The sequence below is a fragment of the Panthera tigris genome, chromosome D3 (assembly GCF_018350195.1).
Source record: "Panthera tigris isolate Pti1 chromosome D3, P.tigris_Pti1_mat1.1, whole genome shotgun sequence".
Taxonomy (NCBI): domain Eukaryota; kingdom Metazoa; phylum Chordata; class Mammalia; order Carnivora; family Felidae; genus Panthera; species Panthera tigris.
The window spans coordinates 92,999,133-93,018,800 of record NC_056671.1 but is presented as its reverse complement, the minus strand read 5'-3'; the positions used below and the strand labels follow the sequence as shown (position 1 = coordinate 93,018,800).

At 44.4% G+C, this 19,668-nt stretch overlaps 1 protein-coding gene across 8 annotated transcripts in view; it reads right to left on the bottom strand.

Moving 5' to 3' along the window:
* ATP9B (ATPase phospholipid transporting 9B (putative)) overlaps window positions 1-19,668 on the bottom strand; it is a 250,847-nt gene that overhangs the window by 206,498 nt on the left and 24,681 nt on the right. For 4 of the 8 annotated variants that reach the window (XM_042961538.1, XM_042961539.1, XM_042961543.1 and 1 more), the window contains exons 3-4: window positions 6,311-6,461; window positions 3,288-3,401 (exon numbers count right to left, since the gene is read on the bottom strand). In XM_042961538.1, the coding sequence (XP_042817472.1) occupies window positions 3,288-3,401; window positions 6,311-6,461 (265 nt within the window). Of the gene's footprint in view, window positions 1-3,287; window positions 3,402-4,464; window positions 4,534-6,310; window positions 6,462-6,903; window positions 6,907-8,868; window positions 8,897-9,721; window positions 9,811-19,668 lie in introns of those variants that run through there. The other 4 variants (XM_042961541.1, XM_042961547.1, XM_042961544.1 and 1 more) reach the window with 4 other exon arrangements.

The window sequence follows — 19,668 nt, the reverse complement described above, 5'->3', positions numbered from 1 at the left end:
GTCATATGGCAAGATATAACAGAAAGGAGATCAGAGCTGAAGTAAACAATATTGCCAGGAATAACTGACAAAAACGATTCCGAAGCTATCACTGTTTTCAGAAACACCCTTTAGCTGGAGAACAGAGGGAAATCAGAAGTTTCCTGCTGAAAATTAGCGGGCGGGAGACCGAAGACTTGATAACCACCGGCCGGATGACGGGTTTACGCTGGATTGGCGGGTTTCTGTCAGGAAGGAACCTGGAGATGCCGAGCCCTTTTTCTGAGCAAGAAACCTCAGAAGGTTCTGCCTTACGGAACCTCACAAGGCAAGCAGAGAAAAGGCGGTGCGACGTGAGTGCGTACGAAGGCCACGCGCCGGGGCAGGCCCCCCAGGACGGGGTGAACGGGCGGCTCGAGAACCAGCAGGAACTCAGGAGCTGTGAGAATCCTGCTGAAGAATACTTCCTTGACTTTAAAACAAAACAAAAAACAGTATGTGGTCTGGATACAGATTTAGTGTAAATTTGCCGCGACTAAGAAAAAAGATCTTCTCTATGTGGTATCTGAATTTTCAGTTTCCAAAAAACGTTTCTGAGGGGAGCTTGGATCAAAGAACCAGCCTACCTAAGCCTGCTTCTGGGATCTGAAGGCGAGCCTGACGCACACGTCAACTTTTTAAGACCTTTGCTAAACCAGAGGTTAAAACGTGCACGAGGAGCGCAAGCACAGACTCGCAAGTCCTGACTGATCACACGACCAGAGGCACTGATCACACACGGTCAGCACACTTGACCAGACCTGTACGTGTCACACGACCGGGGCTGCCACCGGGGCGGGGAACGGCAGGGCGCGGAGTCCTAAGCAGGCCAGCTGGAGGTCCACCGGGGCGTGGGGACAGGGGCGCGGGGAACGGCCGGCGCGTCCCGAGGAAGCATGAAGCGCAACTCAAACGGGAGAAGCGGGCTTTTCACTCTTCCGCGGGGCCCCCGAGCCTCTGCTCAGCGTCCCTTCTAGGAGCACTGAGCCAGGTGCCTACCGGGGGGGCACTCCTCTGAGCACGGGGAAGTGAATTCCCACACGCCCAGTGCTTCAAACACCTGCGGCTGACAGGACAGGACAGGACAGGTCAGGTTGGCGGACGTAAACTTCACACGGACAGAGGAAGGGGCGGCTCTGGCCGACACAGCCAATTCTGCGCACACTTGAAAGCAAGTCCTCGTTAGGAATCCACCTGCAACGAACATTCTCTTTGGCTACGAGCCACTTAAGTCACGGTCATGAGGAAAAGACGCAAAAGCAAAACAAACGAACGCTCTGTACGTCAGAGTTTTAAGAGGGTCCCGTGTCCTCAGACAATCAGCGCTAACGGACACTTCAAGCCGAGCTGGCGGTGACACCGGAGGGGTGAGAGCACCCTGCGAAGCCACGGGTAGGAAGAGGGGCCAAAAATAAACACCCTGAGATCGTAAGTACGCTTGATCTACGCTTTCACTGGAAAATGGGAAAACTAAGCAGGGCTTAGGCAGTGAGATTCCCAGGATGCACAGGGAACAACGTGCAATCAGACCGATCGTCACAGCCGCGTCTGTTAACTGTGAAAAATCAGAAAGGAACTCAAAGTCTCGTTCCCCGGGAAGATGGACAAATCGACTGTGTACATATTCAACGGAACACTTCCGAGAGGCGAAGGGTACGGGAACCAGACCTGTACGTGTCCGGGATCCGTTTTATGAGACAATGTCAAGTCAAAACGCATGTTGCAAAAGGGTCCACGGAGTAAGGTGATCTTCATGCAAACTTTTCGGAGCATGCGAACAATACGGTTTCAGGGAGACAAACGTTAAGTAGTAAAATTACTGGGAGACGCGTTAACAACTGAAGCTCAAATGCAAACAGAAGTCGCCTGCAGGGGAAGGAAGGTGAGCAGGGGGAAAAGAAGAGAAAGGCCCCCTCCGTCGCCTCTCCACAGCCACCTGGCTTGAACACCAACTCTGAGCACTGAGGTCTGAGCTTCGGTGTCGCCCGCGTGCTACGCGACACCCACACAGTCACGGGGCTCCCTCTCCCTCACCCACGGGAGCACCCTGACCTCCCTTACAAGCACCGTCCCCCACGTCCCCAAGTCGCCACGCTCCAGCGGCACCCCCAGCATCCTGGCCCGAGAGTTTCCGCAACCGCGGCTCCCTGTGCCTGCGCCTCTCTCTTCCCTGACCAGTGCGTGGCCCGGGCTCTCAGGAATCCGGATGTCATCCCAATGCCACCCCTCACAGGGGCCTAACTTAGATAATCCCGGCGTCGTCCAACCCCACTGATTTCCTGAGTGCAGCGTACTGACTCCGTGATCCATCCGTACTACAAACACCGTTACTGTCACTGCTCAAACCTGCGCTCCTCTGAAGTCTGTGTGGGTGCACAGGAGGAGGGGCTGACTCCAGCGACCCTGCCAACGAGACTTCTGTCCCCTCTGCCAGTCGCCCTGGCGCATCTGAGACCGGCTGCGAGAGGCGGCAGGACGGCGCAGCCTGCAGAAATGAACTCCGGAGCACGCCGCTCACGTCCCAGCTCCGAGAGGAGCACTGATGCAGGTAAGTGAGCACTACGCCGGCTCCTTCCCTAAAGGAGGAGTTTCACTACGTTGTCTTGACTGGATTATGCTGACAATCTGCCCAAAAGGGAGCAGTCCATTTTTCCAGGTGCAAGGAAGAAAGAAGGCATTCGCATCGTGTACATAAGCTGAAAACTGATGAAAATTATCGGCAAACAGCATCAAACTATCCCAGCGGCGTGATGTTGGAAATGGAAGTATTCGATGAGAAGTATCATTTGCCTTTCCAAAACTTTTATGCACTGAGGGGTCAAGCGGAAATGGTCCGGACTTCACTGAGATACTTCAGCCAAAAGTAAGAACCGCCCATCTGTCAGGACAAGAGGGTCGCTGAGCAGATCACACCCTGGTTCCAGACAGTGCCATCAGCACAGGGGAGAGACCGACCCGTTATCGCAGCCTCAGTACAGAATGCGCCATGGAAACCACCACCCCCCCCCCCCCGCCCTCCACCAGCAGGGGTGCCTAGCGGCCCCTCCAGACGACACCTGGAGGGAGCAGTGCACCACCCGGACACTCCTGCAGGGCTGCCCGGCACACATGTGACCGAGCTCTGTAAAATCTTTCACGGAAGTTCACAGATACACGGCAACAATATCACATTTCTTAAAATCTGATCAGTTTCTCTCTCAACCATCTCCACTCTTAAAACCATATTCTAAATAATCATTTAACTTAATTTCAAAAATCTTTTCTTTTACCAGAGGAGCCCAGTAGGTGTAGAGATAGCCTATTTTCAATGCTGGTACAAACTGCGAGCAGGATACTACCAGAAAATAGAGATTCAAGAAAAACTTGAATTGTTCATACAAAACCTAAAAAGGAAAAAGAAAAAATTAACACAGTCTCTCCAAGGAAAATCTTTAATACTTCAATCAAATAATTAAATCGGCACAGTATCTAACTACATCTCCAACAAACATTGAGAATATGCCCTGAGTTACAGTAAATTTCTTAATTTTGGCACTGGCTTTCCAATAACCAAATCACATACAAAGCGAGGTAAGGTTACCTCAAAATTATGTCTAAAATAAATTGAAAAAAAGACAATTAGAACTTTCAATTATGTTAAAAGCATCCTCTAAAAGTTTTGATTTTCCAGTTTTCCACACTGACCTACATATAAATATCTTTGTACGTACATCAAAGCAAATGAGATAGCAAGTCCTTTCCAGTGTTGGTGGTCGATAAATATATATTTATATACACACATGTGTATCTTGATAACTCAGAAAATCTTACAATGGGAAAGTCGTGTTAACCCTGTATTTATGCAACGGTAAAAAATAAAACACGACAGCCACGTTTCTGAACACGAACGTCAGGGCAGTTTCACAAAAGCTGAGTGAACAGGCAGAGGGTGCACACAACGTGACTTCACAAAACCGCCTCCGCCTCCTGTAAATATCTGCTTCCCGCAGACGGTAAGAGACGATGACATATACAAGAATGTGAATTCCAAAGCAATTTTGGGGGAGACAGATGCCTACGTATTTTTTACAGACTCTTAGCAGTGAACCTGCACCAAGAGCTTCAAATATAAAATAAATATCATTCAACAAAATGTTAGGAAGGCAAATCCTGCAACTTTCTGTTTTTTTTTTTAATTCAAATAGAGTTGTCTTTAAGGAAGAAAACCCAAGATCCGGTATATTAATACACTTCTATTTACAAATTCTCAAACTATTAAATTGAAACGGAAAACGAAAATGGAAGAAGCCTCGTGTTTACAGACGAGAATAACTCAAACAGCAGCTGTAACCGCAATGAGACTTCCATCCTTGCAACTTGCAGTCGAAATCTCCTTGGATACCAGTGTTTATGCAACTCGAAGGCAGGAAAATTCAACCAGAGCAGAGCAGTGGGTGAAGTACTTACTGTTGACTTAAAGAGTCCGGAACCACAGGTTTCACGTAATGAAGTTTTCCACATCAACACACAGTTGCTTGTGCAACTAAAGCATCGGCTACATTGATAACATGTTTATATTCATAATCATATTCAATTGCTGTCTAAAAATGTTTTCAGTCATTTCATAAATTAATCTCAGCAGGAGAGAAAGCTCTTTTTCCTCAGTGATTTCTTTAAAATCTCTGTTAGCATAAATTATATCTATTAGCAATTCAAAAATTGCCGTTTGGTGCTAAAAATGGCATTGAATTCCTACTGTGCAATTACCAAATGTTTCTAAAATACTACGTTTTAGATGAAAAGCCTAATTTAAGAGACAATCTAAGGAAACAAATTCACACGGTAACACTTGTGCAGACAACACATCAACAGGTATTTTCAGGACACGGCCAATCTTGGCAGGCTGTGTGGATTTACTCTGGTCAAAATTAAGCTGTGCTGTTGGCTTCAAGCCGCTATAATCAATACCTTCTTGTCTACCGAATGAACTTTGTGACCTTTAGGAAAATGTGCAATGCTTAGCCAATCCGCGAGTATTTAATAATTTAAAATTAAAAAGAAAGCAGCAGCTTCATTCAATACAGATGAGAGTATTTATCTGCCTGAAAGACAGTTTACATTTTATATCCTGACAAAAGAGCAGTCTTTCAATTACGGAGCCAATGGTTTTGTGTGTTTTAATAAAGAGCAAATTAGATATCAAGCATTCACCAACTATTAGATGGATGGGGAAGGGTGGTGGGAGGTAATCAATGCCCAACATAAAATCGGCATGATTATTTACATAAAAACATGAAAAGTAAGACAGCCCTCATTTCACAAAACCAAGAGACTTTCTTGCAAAATAGCATAAAGCTAATAACTAGAACATGTCAAAAACTTTGATCTAGAAACATAGTCAGTAGGAGCTGCCTTTTGCCCGTAGAAAGATGAATAAGTTCGTCTATTAAAATAGGAAATGATGCACAAAAATCAAAAATTATCCAATCATTCTAAATGCATAGAGTTTGTACATATTTAAGACAAAAATATCACCAGCAATAAAAGAAATTAATCAAATATTTAAACCTCAATATTTAAACTCAGCATAATACCTATTTAAGATAATGAATAATACAATAATACATGGCCTGAAATTCATAATGTGAAGTAGAAAATCCACCTATAAATGCTTACAGAGATCCTGTTACGGAGTCCTGTCTGTGTAAGCACTTACGTTACTCTCATTTGGAGGCTCCTACGCAGGCTTTACACTTGGCATTCAGCTTCACTTCCAAACGAAACTTACAGCTCTTTTCTGATAATTTAATTCAGGCCTACTTGGTTATTTCTACAGTAGCATAAATATTTTTATCTAAGGCTGAAGTCACACTATAAACTTTCTCTTTTCTTAATTTTTTTTTTTAATGTTTATTTTTGAGACAGAGAGAGACAGAGCATGAACAGGAGAGGGTCAGAGAGAGAGGGAGACACAGAATCTGAAACAGGCTCCAGGCTCTAAGCTGTCAGTACAGAGCCCGACACGGGGCTCAAACTCACGGACTGCGAAATCATGACCTGAACCGAAGTCGGACACTTAACCGACTGAGCCACCCAAGCGCCCCAAACTATAAACTTTCTTAAGTTGAACTCTATGCTGTACCCGTAAAAGTGTGCATGAATTATTTAACAATCATCTGAAACATGAATGGTTCAAAAACAAAGGGACACTGATTTGGACGGGACACAATTAAAAGGGGGGGAAAACAGTGAAAACAAAAGCAGCTGGCAATGTCTCATATAAAGCCCAGTTTTAAGAATGTAACAGCCTTACCCCAGGTATAAAGGTAAATATATTGTATTTCTGATTTTTGATAGAGTTTCGGGGATGCTTCTCTTCACACTTTTCAGGACATCCGAGCCACACTGTGCGAGCTTTTAGTTCTCTCTTTCTTTGACAAATATTTACCAGCCAATCACAGCAACTGCATGAAAAAAAGAGACACATTATGAATGCTCTATTCCAAGTCTTTAAACTAATCGTACACATTTAGAGCCAATACGGATTGTTTCTGTGTATATGCACTAGACACTGACAGCATATCTAAAGCTAATCTGTAGGGTTGTCTTAAAATAAGTTTTATGGATATGAAGGTGTGACATAAAACACTGAGAGAAACTCGTATGAGCGAGGATATGACGACTTTTCGAACCTCAAGGAAACTATCTTCCCTGTTTAGACCAAACAGGGTCGAAACAAAACGAAAAACAAAAAACAAAAACAAAAAACCACACTGACATCCTGAAGTAGTCAATGCTTTACTACGCTGAGAAAAAGGCAGTCTGTTGTTCATAATTCTCAACGCACCGCTCAGGAATTTGATGATAGAGGTCCTCAGACATCAGTTCATCCCAAATGTGACCTGCCCTCTCTTCTTTGAGGGGACCACTTTTTTCCTTTCTAAAAAGGCGACTTTTCTAGTAGCATTAATATAAAGTTAAGACTTACGGCTCAATTCAGTATTTAGGAAGGGTACTGCTGCTCAGTGGGATGTTCTAGTGACAGTGACAGTGACAGCTCCACTGCACTGTCATGCAGCCATGCTCATGTGTGCAGTAAACACGTTAGATCTGTCCTTGCTCTAACAGCACCAGGGCTCCAGGAGCACAAATACTTCTACTCCCTGGACGTCCAAACCACCATTTTTGGATAGAGAGAATAAAGGTTTCTTAAAATAGTTAAGAAAATGATGAAAAGGCATCAGAGCCATCTCAACTGAGCGTAACATAATCAGGAATTTAAAACCTGATCTAATTCAGATCCCCACAACGCCGAGGAAGCCTGGGAACAGTCTTCCGGGTGCGCTCCAGGCTGGACGGGCAGGCCGGCAGCAGAAGGCGCAAGTGCCGAACTCCCCTGGGTGACAGAGTAAGCTCAAAAGGTCACAGTAATTTTGCGGGACGACGACAGTCTTCTAGGCGTCATTACAAAATGAGGCTGACGCTCTGGGCTTGTACCTTGAAGTCACCGCCTAACTTCCACGGTGGGGCACTAGCCGACGCGACCCTTCGGAAATCGCCTGCCTTGCAAGTGATCAAAACGCAGACACAGCGCTTCCCGGCCCAGCCGGGGGGCATCCCATGTGAGCGTACAGTTGTGTGCAGTGCATCTCTACGGACGGTCTGCCTACTTGCCAGCTGTGCCCAGAAGATCTTCAGTCTGGAAGGGCAGGGCTTTGCCCTCGGAAGCCCCCTGGCCTTCGGTCGTGGGCACCCGGCCACGGCACCGGGAGCACTGTCACCGTGAGTGAGCTCTCCCACGATGGGAACGCATGCGGCAGCCACAGACGAGCGGGTCAGCTCTGACACACCCCCAGCGACCCTCCTGCTTCAACTTTTAAGAACAGACAGCATCTTCACATATCAAGTATGCTTTTAAGTCCCCGGCTGTTATAAATCAGGATGTTATTAAAGTGATTTAAGGCTGTCTAAGTATTCCCATGTTTACTGCTTTCTTTGGGGGGGGGGGGGGGAGGGGGGAGGGGGGGGGAGTAGGGATTGTCAAGTAGCTTTAGTAAAATGTTAGGGATTTGTGATCTGTTCGGGCGTGAATGAAACAAAAATTAAATAAGACTTCAAATAAAATATAAGCATCAAACTCCCATTTCTCACCCTGCTGCTGCTTCTACTGTGTGGCCTGGACACCCTCCCTAGGACTCTTCTCCTCTGGCACCATCCACCTTGCCACGCCCCTGCCACCCGCCCCTCCCCCGTCAGGACCCCAGACACCCCGGAGGTCAGGGGGCTCCCTCCCGACTCCTTCCCGGCAGCAGCTCAAAATTGCCAGCCTCTTATCTAGCCGCATACAGCCGGTGCTCCTGGTGCACAAAAGCCACGCAGTTATGGTACACGAGACCCACGTTACACGAGCCGGGAGGGACTCTTCCCCAAACTCCGGGTTCAATCGGTATGACACCCGCAACTACCTTCCGGAGATGTCAGACCCCCACGTCTCCCCCAGGAGGAAACTGGGGGCTAGAAAAGTAAGCAATTTCTCCAAGACGAAACAACTCGTTGCTGGCAGAGCTACGCGGCTTCCCGAGTCACACTCACAACGCCTCCAATCTTAGAAAGTTGCATCTGACACAGAAGCGCACGTTACTGGGGGCGCCCGGGTGGCTCCGTCGGCTGGGCGTCCGACTTCGGCTCAGGTCACAATCTCACGGTCTGTGGGTTCGAGCCCCGCGTCGGGCTCTGGGCTGACGGCTCAGAGGCCAGAGCCGGCTTCGGATTCAGTGTCTCCCCCTCTCTTTGCCCCTCCCCCACCCACTCTCTGTCTCTCAATAATAAATAAACATTAAAAAAAAAAAGCTTTTTTAAAAAGAAGTGCACAGGGGCGCCTGGGTGGCTCAGTCGGTTAAGCGGCCGACTTCGGCTCAGGTCATGATCTCGTGGTCTGTGAGTTCTAGCCCCACATCGGGCTCTGTGCTGACAGCTTGGAGCTCAGAGCCTGGAGCCTGCTTCAGATTCTGTGTCTCCCTCTCTCTGACCCTCCCCTGTTCATGCTCTGTCTCTCCCTGTCTCAAAAATAAATAAACGTTGGGGCGCCTGGATGGCTCAGTCGGTTAAGCGGGCGACTTCGGCTCAGGTCATGATCTCGCGGTCCGTGACTTCCAGCCCCGCGTCGGGCTCTGGGCTGACAGCTCAGAGCCTGGAGCCTGCTTCATATTCTGGGTCTCCCTCTCTCTCTCTCTGCCCTCTCCTGCTCATGCTGTCTCCCTCTGTCTCTCAAAAATAAATAAACACTAAGAAAAATTTAAAAAATAAACAAATAAATAAACGTTAAAAAAAATTTAAAAAGAAGTGCACGTTACTGTACTGCCCAATATAGCATCCACTGGCCACGTGACTTTTTTTGTTAAGTTTAGTCGAGAGAGAGAGAACAAAAGACAGAGAGAGAGCGCAAGCATGAGTGGGGGAGGGCCGGAGAAGAGAGAATCCCAAACAGGCTCCATGATGTCAGCATGGAGCCCAACGGGGGGCTCAGTCTCACAAACCGCGAGACCACGGCCAGAGCCGCCATCAAGAGTGGGACGCTAATCTGACTGAGCCACCCAGACTATTCATTCGGCATGTAACTGTCTCAGTATGAATCAAAATTCAGTGAAATAAAAAGTCCAGTTCCTCAGTTACATTAGCCACATTTCAAGGGCTCAACAGCCACCTGGGCCAGCGGCTACCATACCGGACATCGCAGATCTGGAACATTCCCCTCGTCACAGGGAGGGTTAGCGGGCAGGGCTGGTCCACGGGGAGCATGGTGCAGACACAGGCGTAGCGGACAGGATACAAGCTTCAATTCGGGGCGAAAATCCTCCAGCAAAGTATTCAAATGGGAATTTTTGTTCGGAAACACCTACTTGCCTAATGTGTGTGACGGCTTAACGTACACAAGTCGGGCAAATCTACCGTGATAATGAAAACGAGAAAAATTGAGCGTTTGAAAAATGTATGTAAAATTTAGAAAATGTGGGTTTTACAAAGTTTACGCTGCTATCAGCATATTCTTATACAGACAAAAGGCTCCATAAATGTAAAACCACTTTGAGCATCACATGCACACTGCAGACAACAGCTAAAATAAAAACGTCAACATCAACACCACTGCGTGTAGCACCTGAACCTAACAACCCAGTAAGTTCCAAAGACTTACACTCTATAAACTCTAAATTAAATACCAAGGGCTAAAAACACGTATACTCAACAGTTTATTAATTTTTCCCTATAGCCCTATATAGGAAAAAAAAAAAAAAAGATTCCTAGACTTCCAAGATGTAACGATTATTTGAAACACTTGACTACTGATAACTATCAACAAAAGTATTATTACTAAGTATTTCCTCATACAAATACAAAAGAAAGTGGTAGATAGGGAGCCACAATCCAATCACATGCTATTTCACAGAATTAAATGAATACAGAGCCTTGAGGGTTTAAAAGCCTGGGGTCCCACCAGAATTGCCACTGGCGATGCAGGCAGAAACTATGAGCAGGAGGGGAAGACAGGTGCCTTGAGTGCATAAGCCCCCAAAGGTGAGTAACCCAGAAAGTATACTTAAGCCTCATGGAGCTGTAGAGGTGAGCAGGAAAATAAAATGAGGGGCAATTTCTGAGGAAGATGGATCTGTGAACACTGATAACAAGAGGGCGAGTGAAACGGAGGTCCTTGGGAGGAAACAACCAGGAGCTAGCTTCACCTGGTAACACTTCTTTGGAAGTGGAATATTTTCTAAGTGAGTGATTGCTCGGGAGACACTGCCCATTTATACATAAATCACCTTACATTGTCAAGTCACATAAGACTAAATCCAAAAGTGAATACGGCGCAGCAGCATGGACACCCTCAGCTTGTCTTGTCCCTGAAACGCAGCCAGATCAGCACCAAGCCATTCTGCACACCTAGGAAACTGATCTGAGGATTAACACAACAATCCGTATACCCTGAGCCACAGAACTCGGCAGGTACGCAGTGCAGAGATGTGAAACGGTGGAGAAAAAAGCCCCAGAAGGTAGGGAGCTGTTTTCATGGAGAGAGGACAGAGAAAGAGAAAGGGGGAGAGTGAGGCACATCAAGATCATGCAAGAAAAGCACTCCCCCAAAAGCAGCTGGAGAGAAAGAGTGAAAACACGCGCAGGGAACTGAACAAGGAATCCGTTCCCCAAAACCACTGACGAGAAGAAAGGAGAGGGTTTCAGCACCACCAGGATTCTACAAACAGTGGAACACAGTCTGAAGTTCTGGAGCCCAGTGCCTGGCGGTGCTCTGGTGAGGAAGCAGGGCGAAGCCCCGGGAGCAGGCAGCGGGGTCTGAGAGGTCCGTGTGCCACACGGGGAGAAGCAGTTCCGCTGCTTGGAGTGCATTTGGTAGAGGCCATACAGCCTCCCCACGGGCAAAGGTCCCAGGGGACCCCAGAGAGCAGCCACGTTTGCTGGTATTGGGACAAAGATGCCAGAGTGTGGCAAAACCTGGTGCCAGCTGTGTGTTGTGATTGGCCATAACCTCTGAACCTCTGCTGCTGTGCAACGGCATGAACATTTTCTGGGGCAAGCCAGGACCAGCCGTTGCTCAGTGAGACCCTTCCCCAGAGAGCTGGTGTGGGTCCAAGCCACAGGGGTCTCTGAAGTCTACAGGGTACCCTATCTGTGTAGAGATGGGGAGTGGACGGAGGCCTGAGACAACGGAGAGGTGCCTGATCACAAGTCGATGAAAGAGCGAAGTTCCTGTGCCAGAGACTAGGCAACTGGGTGAAACCATTTCCATCTCTCATGTGCACGCACATGTGTGCCACAATGATCCACCTCAGTAAGCTACGCAGCGCCACCTACTGGACAATACAGCCGTTACACCAAGCCCTGTCCAACTGCACCATCCAAGTACACCATCCAGAAGACCAGCACAAGTCCCTCCACCTGCTTAATGTATGGACTATAGCGGGCTTCCCTGTTCAGTTCTAAGGGAAACTGGATGTAACTTCACTGTAGTTTCATTCTGTTTTCTGGCTCATGTATTTGTTCGTTTGCTTTGCTTTGTTTTTGCTTACATTGTTTTCTTTTTTTCGTTTTTCTTCCTCATTCTTGCATACAGAAAGAAAAATTTATTTTTATTATTTTTTATCCTATTTTTTACTTCATAAATTTTTTATTCTATTTCATTTAATTCTATTTTACTATATATTTTTTTAATTTTTTTCTTACCTTTTTTCTTTCCCTTTTCTCTCTATTCTATCAAGTTTCTTTCAACAAGCAGATGAAAACACACCTAGCATCAAGCTGCATTTGATTTTTTGCTTTGTTTTTAATTTTTTAATTTTTATATTTTACTTTTTCTTTTCCTCAAGATGACAAAATGAAGAACAAAAGAAAGAAGAGAAAGACATGACAGCCGAGGCTTAATCAACACAAATAGAAGGAAGATGTCTGACCTAGAATTTAGAACCATGATAATAAGAATACTAGCTGGGGTTGAAAAAAGTCTAGAACCCCTTTCTGCGGAGATGAAAGAATTAAATCTAGTCAGCACGAAATTAAAAATGCTATAACCGAGATGCAATCTCAAATGGATGCGATGACGGAAAGGATGGACGAAGCAGAGCAGCAAATCAGCAATTAAGACGATAAAACTATGGAGAATAATGAAGAAGGAAAATGGAGGGAAATAAAGGCAAAATATCACGATTTGAGACTTAGAAAACTCAGTGACTTATTAAAAAGGAGTAACATCCGAATGATAGGAGTCCCAGAAGAGAGAGAAAAGGGGGGAGAAGGTTTACATGAGCAAATTATAGCAGGAAACTATCCTAATCTGGGGAAGGACACAGGCATCAAAATCCAAGAAGCACAGAGAACTCCGATTAGATTTACCAAAAACCAACAATCACCAAGGCAGATAACAGTCAAATTCACAAAATACACAGACAGAGAAAGAATTATGAAAGCAGAAAGGGGGAAAAAAAAACTTTTTAACCTATAAGGGAACAGAGTTCAGGCTCACAGCAGACCTAGCCACAGAAACCTGACAGGCAGAAAGAAGTGGCAGGATATTTTCAACATGCTGAATTGGAAAAATATGCAGCCAAGAATTCTTTATCCAGCAAGGCTCTCATTCAAAATAGAAGGAGATATAAAGAGCTTCCCACACAAACAAAAACTAAAGGAGTCTGTGACCACTAAACCAGCCCCGCAAGAAATTCTAAGGGGGACCCTTTGAGCAGAGAAAAGAAAAAACAAAACAAAAAAGACCAAAATCAACAAAGACTGGAAAGGACCAGAGAATATCACCAGAGACATGAACTCAAAAGGCAACCCAATGGCACCAAATTCGTATCTTTCAATAGTCACTCTAAATGTCAATGGACTAAATGCTCCAATCAAGAGACATAGGCTCTATACAAGACCCATCTATAGGCTACTTACAAGAGACTCATTTTAACCTAAAGACACCTTCACATTGAAAGTAAGTGGATGGAGAACCATCTATCATGCTAACGGTTGTCAAAAGCCGGTGTAGCCATACTTAGACAAACTAGATTTTAAAATAAAGACCGTAACAAGAGATGAAGAAGGGCATTATAACATAATTAAGGGGTCTATCCACCAAGATCTCACTGCTGTAAATATTTACGTCCCCAACATGGAGCCACCCAAATATATAAATCAATTAATCACAAACATAAAGAAACTCACTGATAATAATACCCTAAGAGTAGGGGACTTCAACACCCCCTTACAATAATGGACAGATCATCGAAACATAAAATTAACAAGGAAGCAATGGCTAAGAATGACACACTGGACCAGATGGACTTAACAAATATATTCAGAACATTTCATCCTAAATCAGAAGAATACACATTCTTCCAAGTGCACATGGAACATTCTCCAGAATTCATCACATACTGGGTCACCTATCAGCCCTCAACAAGTACAGAAAGACCGAGATCATATCCTGCATGTTTTCAGACCACACTGCTATGAAACTCAAAATCAACCACAAGAAAAACTGTGAAAAGACCAGGAATACTTGGAAATTAAGCAATACTCTACTAAAGAATGAATGGGTTAACCGAGAAATTAAAGAGAAAATTTAAAAGGACGTGGAAGCTAATGAAAATGAAAACACAACCCAAAACCTCTGGGATGCAGCAGAGGCGGTCCTAAGTGAGAAGTATATAGCAATCCAGGCCTTCCTAAAGAAGGAAGAAAAGTCTCAAACACACAACCTAACCTTACACCTAAAAGAGCTGGAAAAGAACAGCGAATAAAGCCCAAAACTAGCAGAAGAAGGGAAATAATAAAGATTAGAGCAGAAATCAATGATATCGAAATCAGAGAAACAGTTGACCAGATCAATGAAACCAGGAGCTTGTTCCTTGAAAGAATTAACAAAATTGATAAACCCCTAGCTAGATTAATCAAAAAGAAAAAACAAAGGACCCAAATGAAATACTTTCATTTCACAAATGAAAAGAACAGAGATCACAACCAATGCTGCAAAATACATACAATAGTAAGAAAATATTATGAGCAATTATATGTCAACAAACTGGGCAACCTGGAAGAAATGGTCAAATTCCTAAAGATAGAATCTACCAAAACTGAAACAGGAAGAAACAAAAAATTTGAACAGACCCATAACCAGTAAAGAAATTGAATCAGCAATCAAAAATCTCCCCAACAAATAAGAATCCAGGGCCAGATGGCTTTCCAGGAGAATTCTACCAAACATTTAAAGAAGAATTAACACCTATCCTTTTGGAGCTGTTGCAAAAAATAGAAATGGAAGGAAAACTTCCAAACTCATTCTACAAGGCCAATATTACCTTGATTCCAAAACCAGACAAAGACCCCACTAAAAAGGAGAACTACAGACCAATTTCCTCATGAACATGGATACAAAAATTCTCACCAAGATACTAGCCAAAGAGATCCAACAATACATTAAAAGAATTATTCACCACAATCAAGTGGGATTTATTCCTGGGATGCAGGGCTGGTTCAATATCCACAAATCAATGTGACATATCACATTAACAAAAGAAAGGACAAGACCCACAAGATCCTCTCAATAGATGCTGAAAAAGCATTTGACAAAATACAGCATCCTTTATTGATAAAAATCCCCAAGAAAGTAGGGATAGAAGGATCGTACCTCAAGATCATAAAGGCCATATATGAAAAACCCACTGCTAATATCATCCTCAATGGGGAAAAACTGAAAGCTTTCCCCCTAAGGCCAAGAACACAACAGGGATGTCCACTCTTACCACTGTTATTCAACATAGTATTGAAAAGTACTAGCCTCAGCAATCAGACAACACAAAGAAATAACAGGGATCCAAATCGTCAAGGAGGAAATCAAACATTCACTCTTTGCAGAAGACATGATACTCTACGTGGAAAATCCAAAGACTCCACCAAAAAACTGATAACACTGATATGTGAAATCAGCAAAGTTGCAGGATATAAAATCAAGGCACCAAAATTGGTTGCATTTCTATACACCAATAACGAAGCGACAGAAAGAGAAATGAAGGAATCGATCCCATTTACAATTGCACCAAAAACCATAAAATACCTCGGAATAAACCTAACTAAAGAGGTGAAAAATCTATACACTGAAAACTATAGAAAGCTTATGAAAGAAACTGAAGACACAAAAAAATGGAAAACCTTCCATGCTCATAGATTGAAAGAACAAATATGGTTAATACATAGCTCCCGAGGCTCCCACAGCCACACGGCCACCACCAAGTTCGCAACGGTTCAGGCTCTCTCACTGACAGAAACTCGTAACACTATGCTGGATGCAATACAAATGCATCACTATTGATTCTCCTTTGTTGGTTATTATCTCTCTACCAAAGCCAGGACCGATTTTCCCATGTTTTCAGTCCTCATCTGGATCCCAGTCATCTCCTCACCCAAATGACCCCATGTTCCCAACTAAGGACAAGACAAAAGTCATCCCGGGGGTGCCTGGGTGGCTCAGTCGGTCAAGTGCCTGATTCATAATTTCCACTCAGGTCATGATCTCACGGTTCATAAAATCAAGCCCTACATCGGGCTCTGGTGTTGAGTGTGGAGGCTGCTTAGGATTCCCTCTCTCCTTCTGTCCCTCCCAAGCTTGCACGCACACTCTAAATTTTTTTAATTAAAAAAAAAAAAGACAAAAGTCACCTTCTCTACCACTTCTCCACTCTTCCAGTGCTACCCTTCCCCCCCCCCACCCCCCACCTAAGAGAATGGATTCTAGTCTTCCTTCCCAGAACTGTCCTTCTCCCCAAGGTGTCCCTTTCCTTTATTTTTCACAGACCTATGCCACATGTCCTGTGACGTGTTCAGAAACACCATCCTTCCATGTGGCTTCTTCTATGACAATGACAGGACTCTCAAATCTGTATCTCTAGATCCTGTTTCTGAATCTGACACAACTGTTTGTATTACACCCACCCAACACAAGAGAGATTTAAAAAACAATTTTTTTAATGTTCATTCATTTTTGAGAGAGAGACAGAGCACAAGTGGGGGAGGGGCAGAGAGAGACACACACACAGAATAAGAAGCAGGCTCCAGGCTCTGAGCTGGCAGCTGATGCTGGGCTCGAACTCATAGACCTCAAGATCATGACCTAAGGCAAGTCAGACGCTTGACCGACTGAGCCACCTAGGCGCCCCCCAAAGAGAGATTTTAAATAAGAAAACTATCAATAGTTTTGAGTAATCTATTTTAAACAAACAAACAAACCCATAGTTCACATCATACTTAGTGGTGAAATACGGAAAGCTTTCTCCCAAAGGCTGGGAACAAGAGGCAACAAGGGGGGTCATCTGGGTGGCTCAGTCGGTTGAACATCTAACTCTTGATTATGACTCAGGTCATGATCCCAGGGTCGTAGGACTGAACCCTCATCAGACACCCCATTGGGCATGGAGCCTGCCTGGGGTTCCTTCTCTCTCCCTCTGCCTCTCTCCTGCTTGCACTCTCTTGCTCTCTGCCTAAAAAAAATTAAAATTTAAATTTAAAAAAGTAGCAAAAAGGTATACCCACCACTGCTGTTTCACATAATAGTGTATGTTCCAGACAGACCCATATGCAAAAAAAGAAAATAAAAGGCATACAGGCTTAAAGGAAGAAATAAAACTGTCTCTATTTGCAGATGACATAACTGTTCATGTAGAAAATCACAAAAAAACACTCTTAGCACTAACAGTAAGCTCAGCAAGGTTGCAAGATAAAAGACAAACACAAAATTCAACTCTAGTTCTGCACACCAGCAATGAACATATGGAAACCAAAATTTAAAATACCATGCCATGGGGCACATGGGTGGCTCAGTCAGTTAAGCATCCACTTCGGCTCAGGTCATGATATCGAGGTTTGTGGGTTTGAGCCCTGCATCAGGCTCTGTGCTGATAGCTCAGAGCCTGGAGTCTGCTTTGGATTCTGTGTCTCCCTCTCTCTCTGCCCCTCCCTGCCCCCAATATAAACAAACATAAAAATATAAAATAATTAATTAGAATAAAATAAAATGCCATGTCAGTTACAAACACGAAAGAAAGGAAGGAAGGAAGGAAGGAAGGAAGGAAGGAAGGAAGGAAGGAAGGAAGGAAAGAAGGAAGGAGGCTGACTTAGGAATAAATCTAACATGTATAAGACCTGGGTTCTGAAACTATAAAATGCTGAAGAAAAATATCAATGTTCTAAATAAATGGAGAGAAGTAAATTGTGATCTAGAAGATTCAACATAGTAAAGATGTCAATTTCCCCAAGTTAATATACAGGTTAAACATAATCCCTTATCAAAATTCCTGGAAGGACTTTATAGATTGGAAAAGATTATCTAACATGTCTATGGAAAGGGACAGGAACCAGAATAGCTAAAAGAATCTGGAAAAAGAAGAACAAAATACAAGGAATCGACTGGCCTCTTTTTAAGACCTAGATGAAGAGAGAGCACTCCAGACTGAGGGGCACTAGCAGGGCAAACAGACGGACAGTACAGATAACAAAAGAGAGCAGACAGCCCCGCTCACGGACAGCCGACAGACTGGTGACACCAGTACAAGAGCCATTCAGGAAGGAAGGATGTTCTTTCCAACAAATGGTGCTGAGGCATCTGGATATACATAGGCAAAAAAAAAAAAAAAAAAAAATCTCCACCGAAACTTCCCACCTAGCACAAAAATTACTCAAAAGGATCTAAATATAAACTATAAAACTTGTCAGGGCACCTGGGTGGCTCAGTTGCTTATGCGGCCGACTTCGGCTCAGGTCACGATCTCACAGTTTCATGGGTTGGAGCCCCGCATCCGGCTCTGTGCTGACAGCTCAGAGTCTGGAGCCTGCTTCGGATTCTGTGTCTCAGTCTCTCTCTGCCCCTCCCCCACTTCTGCTTGGTCTCTCTCTCTCTCTCTCTCTCTCTCTCTCTCAAAATTAAATAAACATTAAAAAAATTAAAAAGAAGAAAAACTATAAAACTTGTAGAAGAAAATCTTTGAGACACAGGGCTAAGTGAAAAGTTCTCAGCTGTGACATCAAAAGCATAATGCTCAAAGGAAAAACAATCAAAATCAAAGACTTTGGATCTGTGGAAACACTCTTTCAGAGGATGAAAGGATAAGCTACAGAGTGGAAGAAAATATTTGCAACCAACCTAGCTGACAGAAGATTCACAAGTCAAATATAGAAGGGGGCGCCTGGGTGGCTCAGTCGGTTGGGTGTCTGACTTCAGCTCAGGTCATGATCTGTGGTTCATGAGTTCAAGTCCCACATAGGGTTCTGTGCTGACAGCTCAGAGCCTGGAGCCTGTTTCAGATTCTGTGTCTCCCTCTTTCTCTGCCCCTCCCCCACTTGCACTCTGTCTCTCTGTCTGTCTCTCCGTCTCTCTCAAAAGTAAATAAACGTTTGGGGTGCCTGGGTGACTCAGTCGGTTGAGCATCTGACTTCGGCCCAGGTCACGAGCTTGCGGTTCATGGGTTTGAGCCCTGCGTCGGGCTCTGTGCTTACAGTTCAGAGCCTGGAGCCTGTTTCAGATCCTGTGTCTCCCTCTGTCTCTGCCCCTCCCCTGCTCATGTTTGTCTCTCTCTTTCTCTCTCTCTCTAAATAAAATAAAATAAAAATAAACATTAAAAAAAACTTTAAGGGGCACGTGGGTGGCTGAATTAAGTGTCTGACTTAGGCTCAGGTCATGATCTCGCGGTTTGTGGGTTGGAGCCCTACAGTTCAGAGCCTGGAGCCTGCTTCAGATTCTGTGTCTCCCTCTCTTTGTCCCTCCCCATCTTGTGCTCCCTCTCTCAAAAGTAAATGAATAAACATTAAAAGAAATTAAAAACCAAAAGATTTAAAAAATAATAAATAAAATTTAAAATACATGAAGAACTCTCAAAACTCAACAGAAATAAAACAAAACCAAGAAAAGGAACAGACCTAAAGAAACACTTACTGAACAAGATATGACAATGGCAAGTAAGATAATCTCGCTAGTCATTTAGAAAACGCAAACAAAGACCACAGTGAGCCATCACCACACACATATTTCAGCAACCAAAATAAAAACAGTGACAACAAATGTTGACATGGAGACACTGAATCTCGCACACACTGCTGGTGGGAATGTAAAATGGCACAACCAGT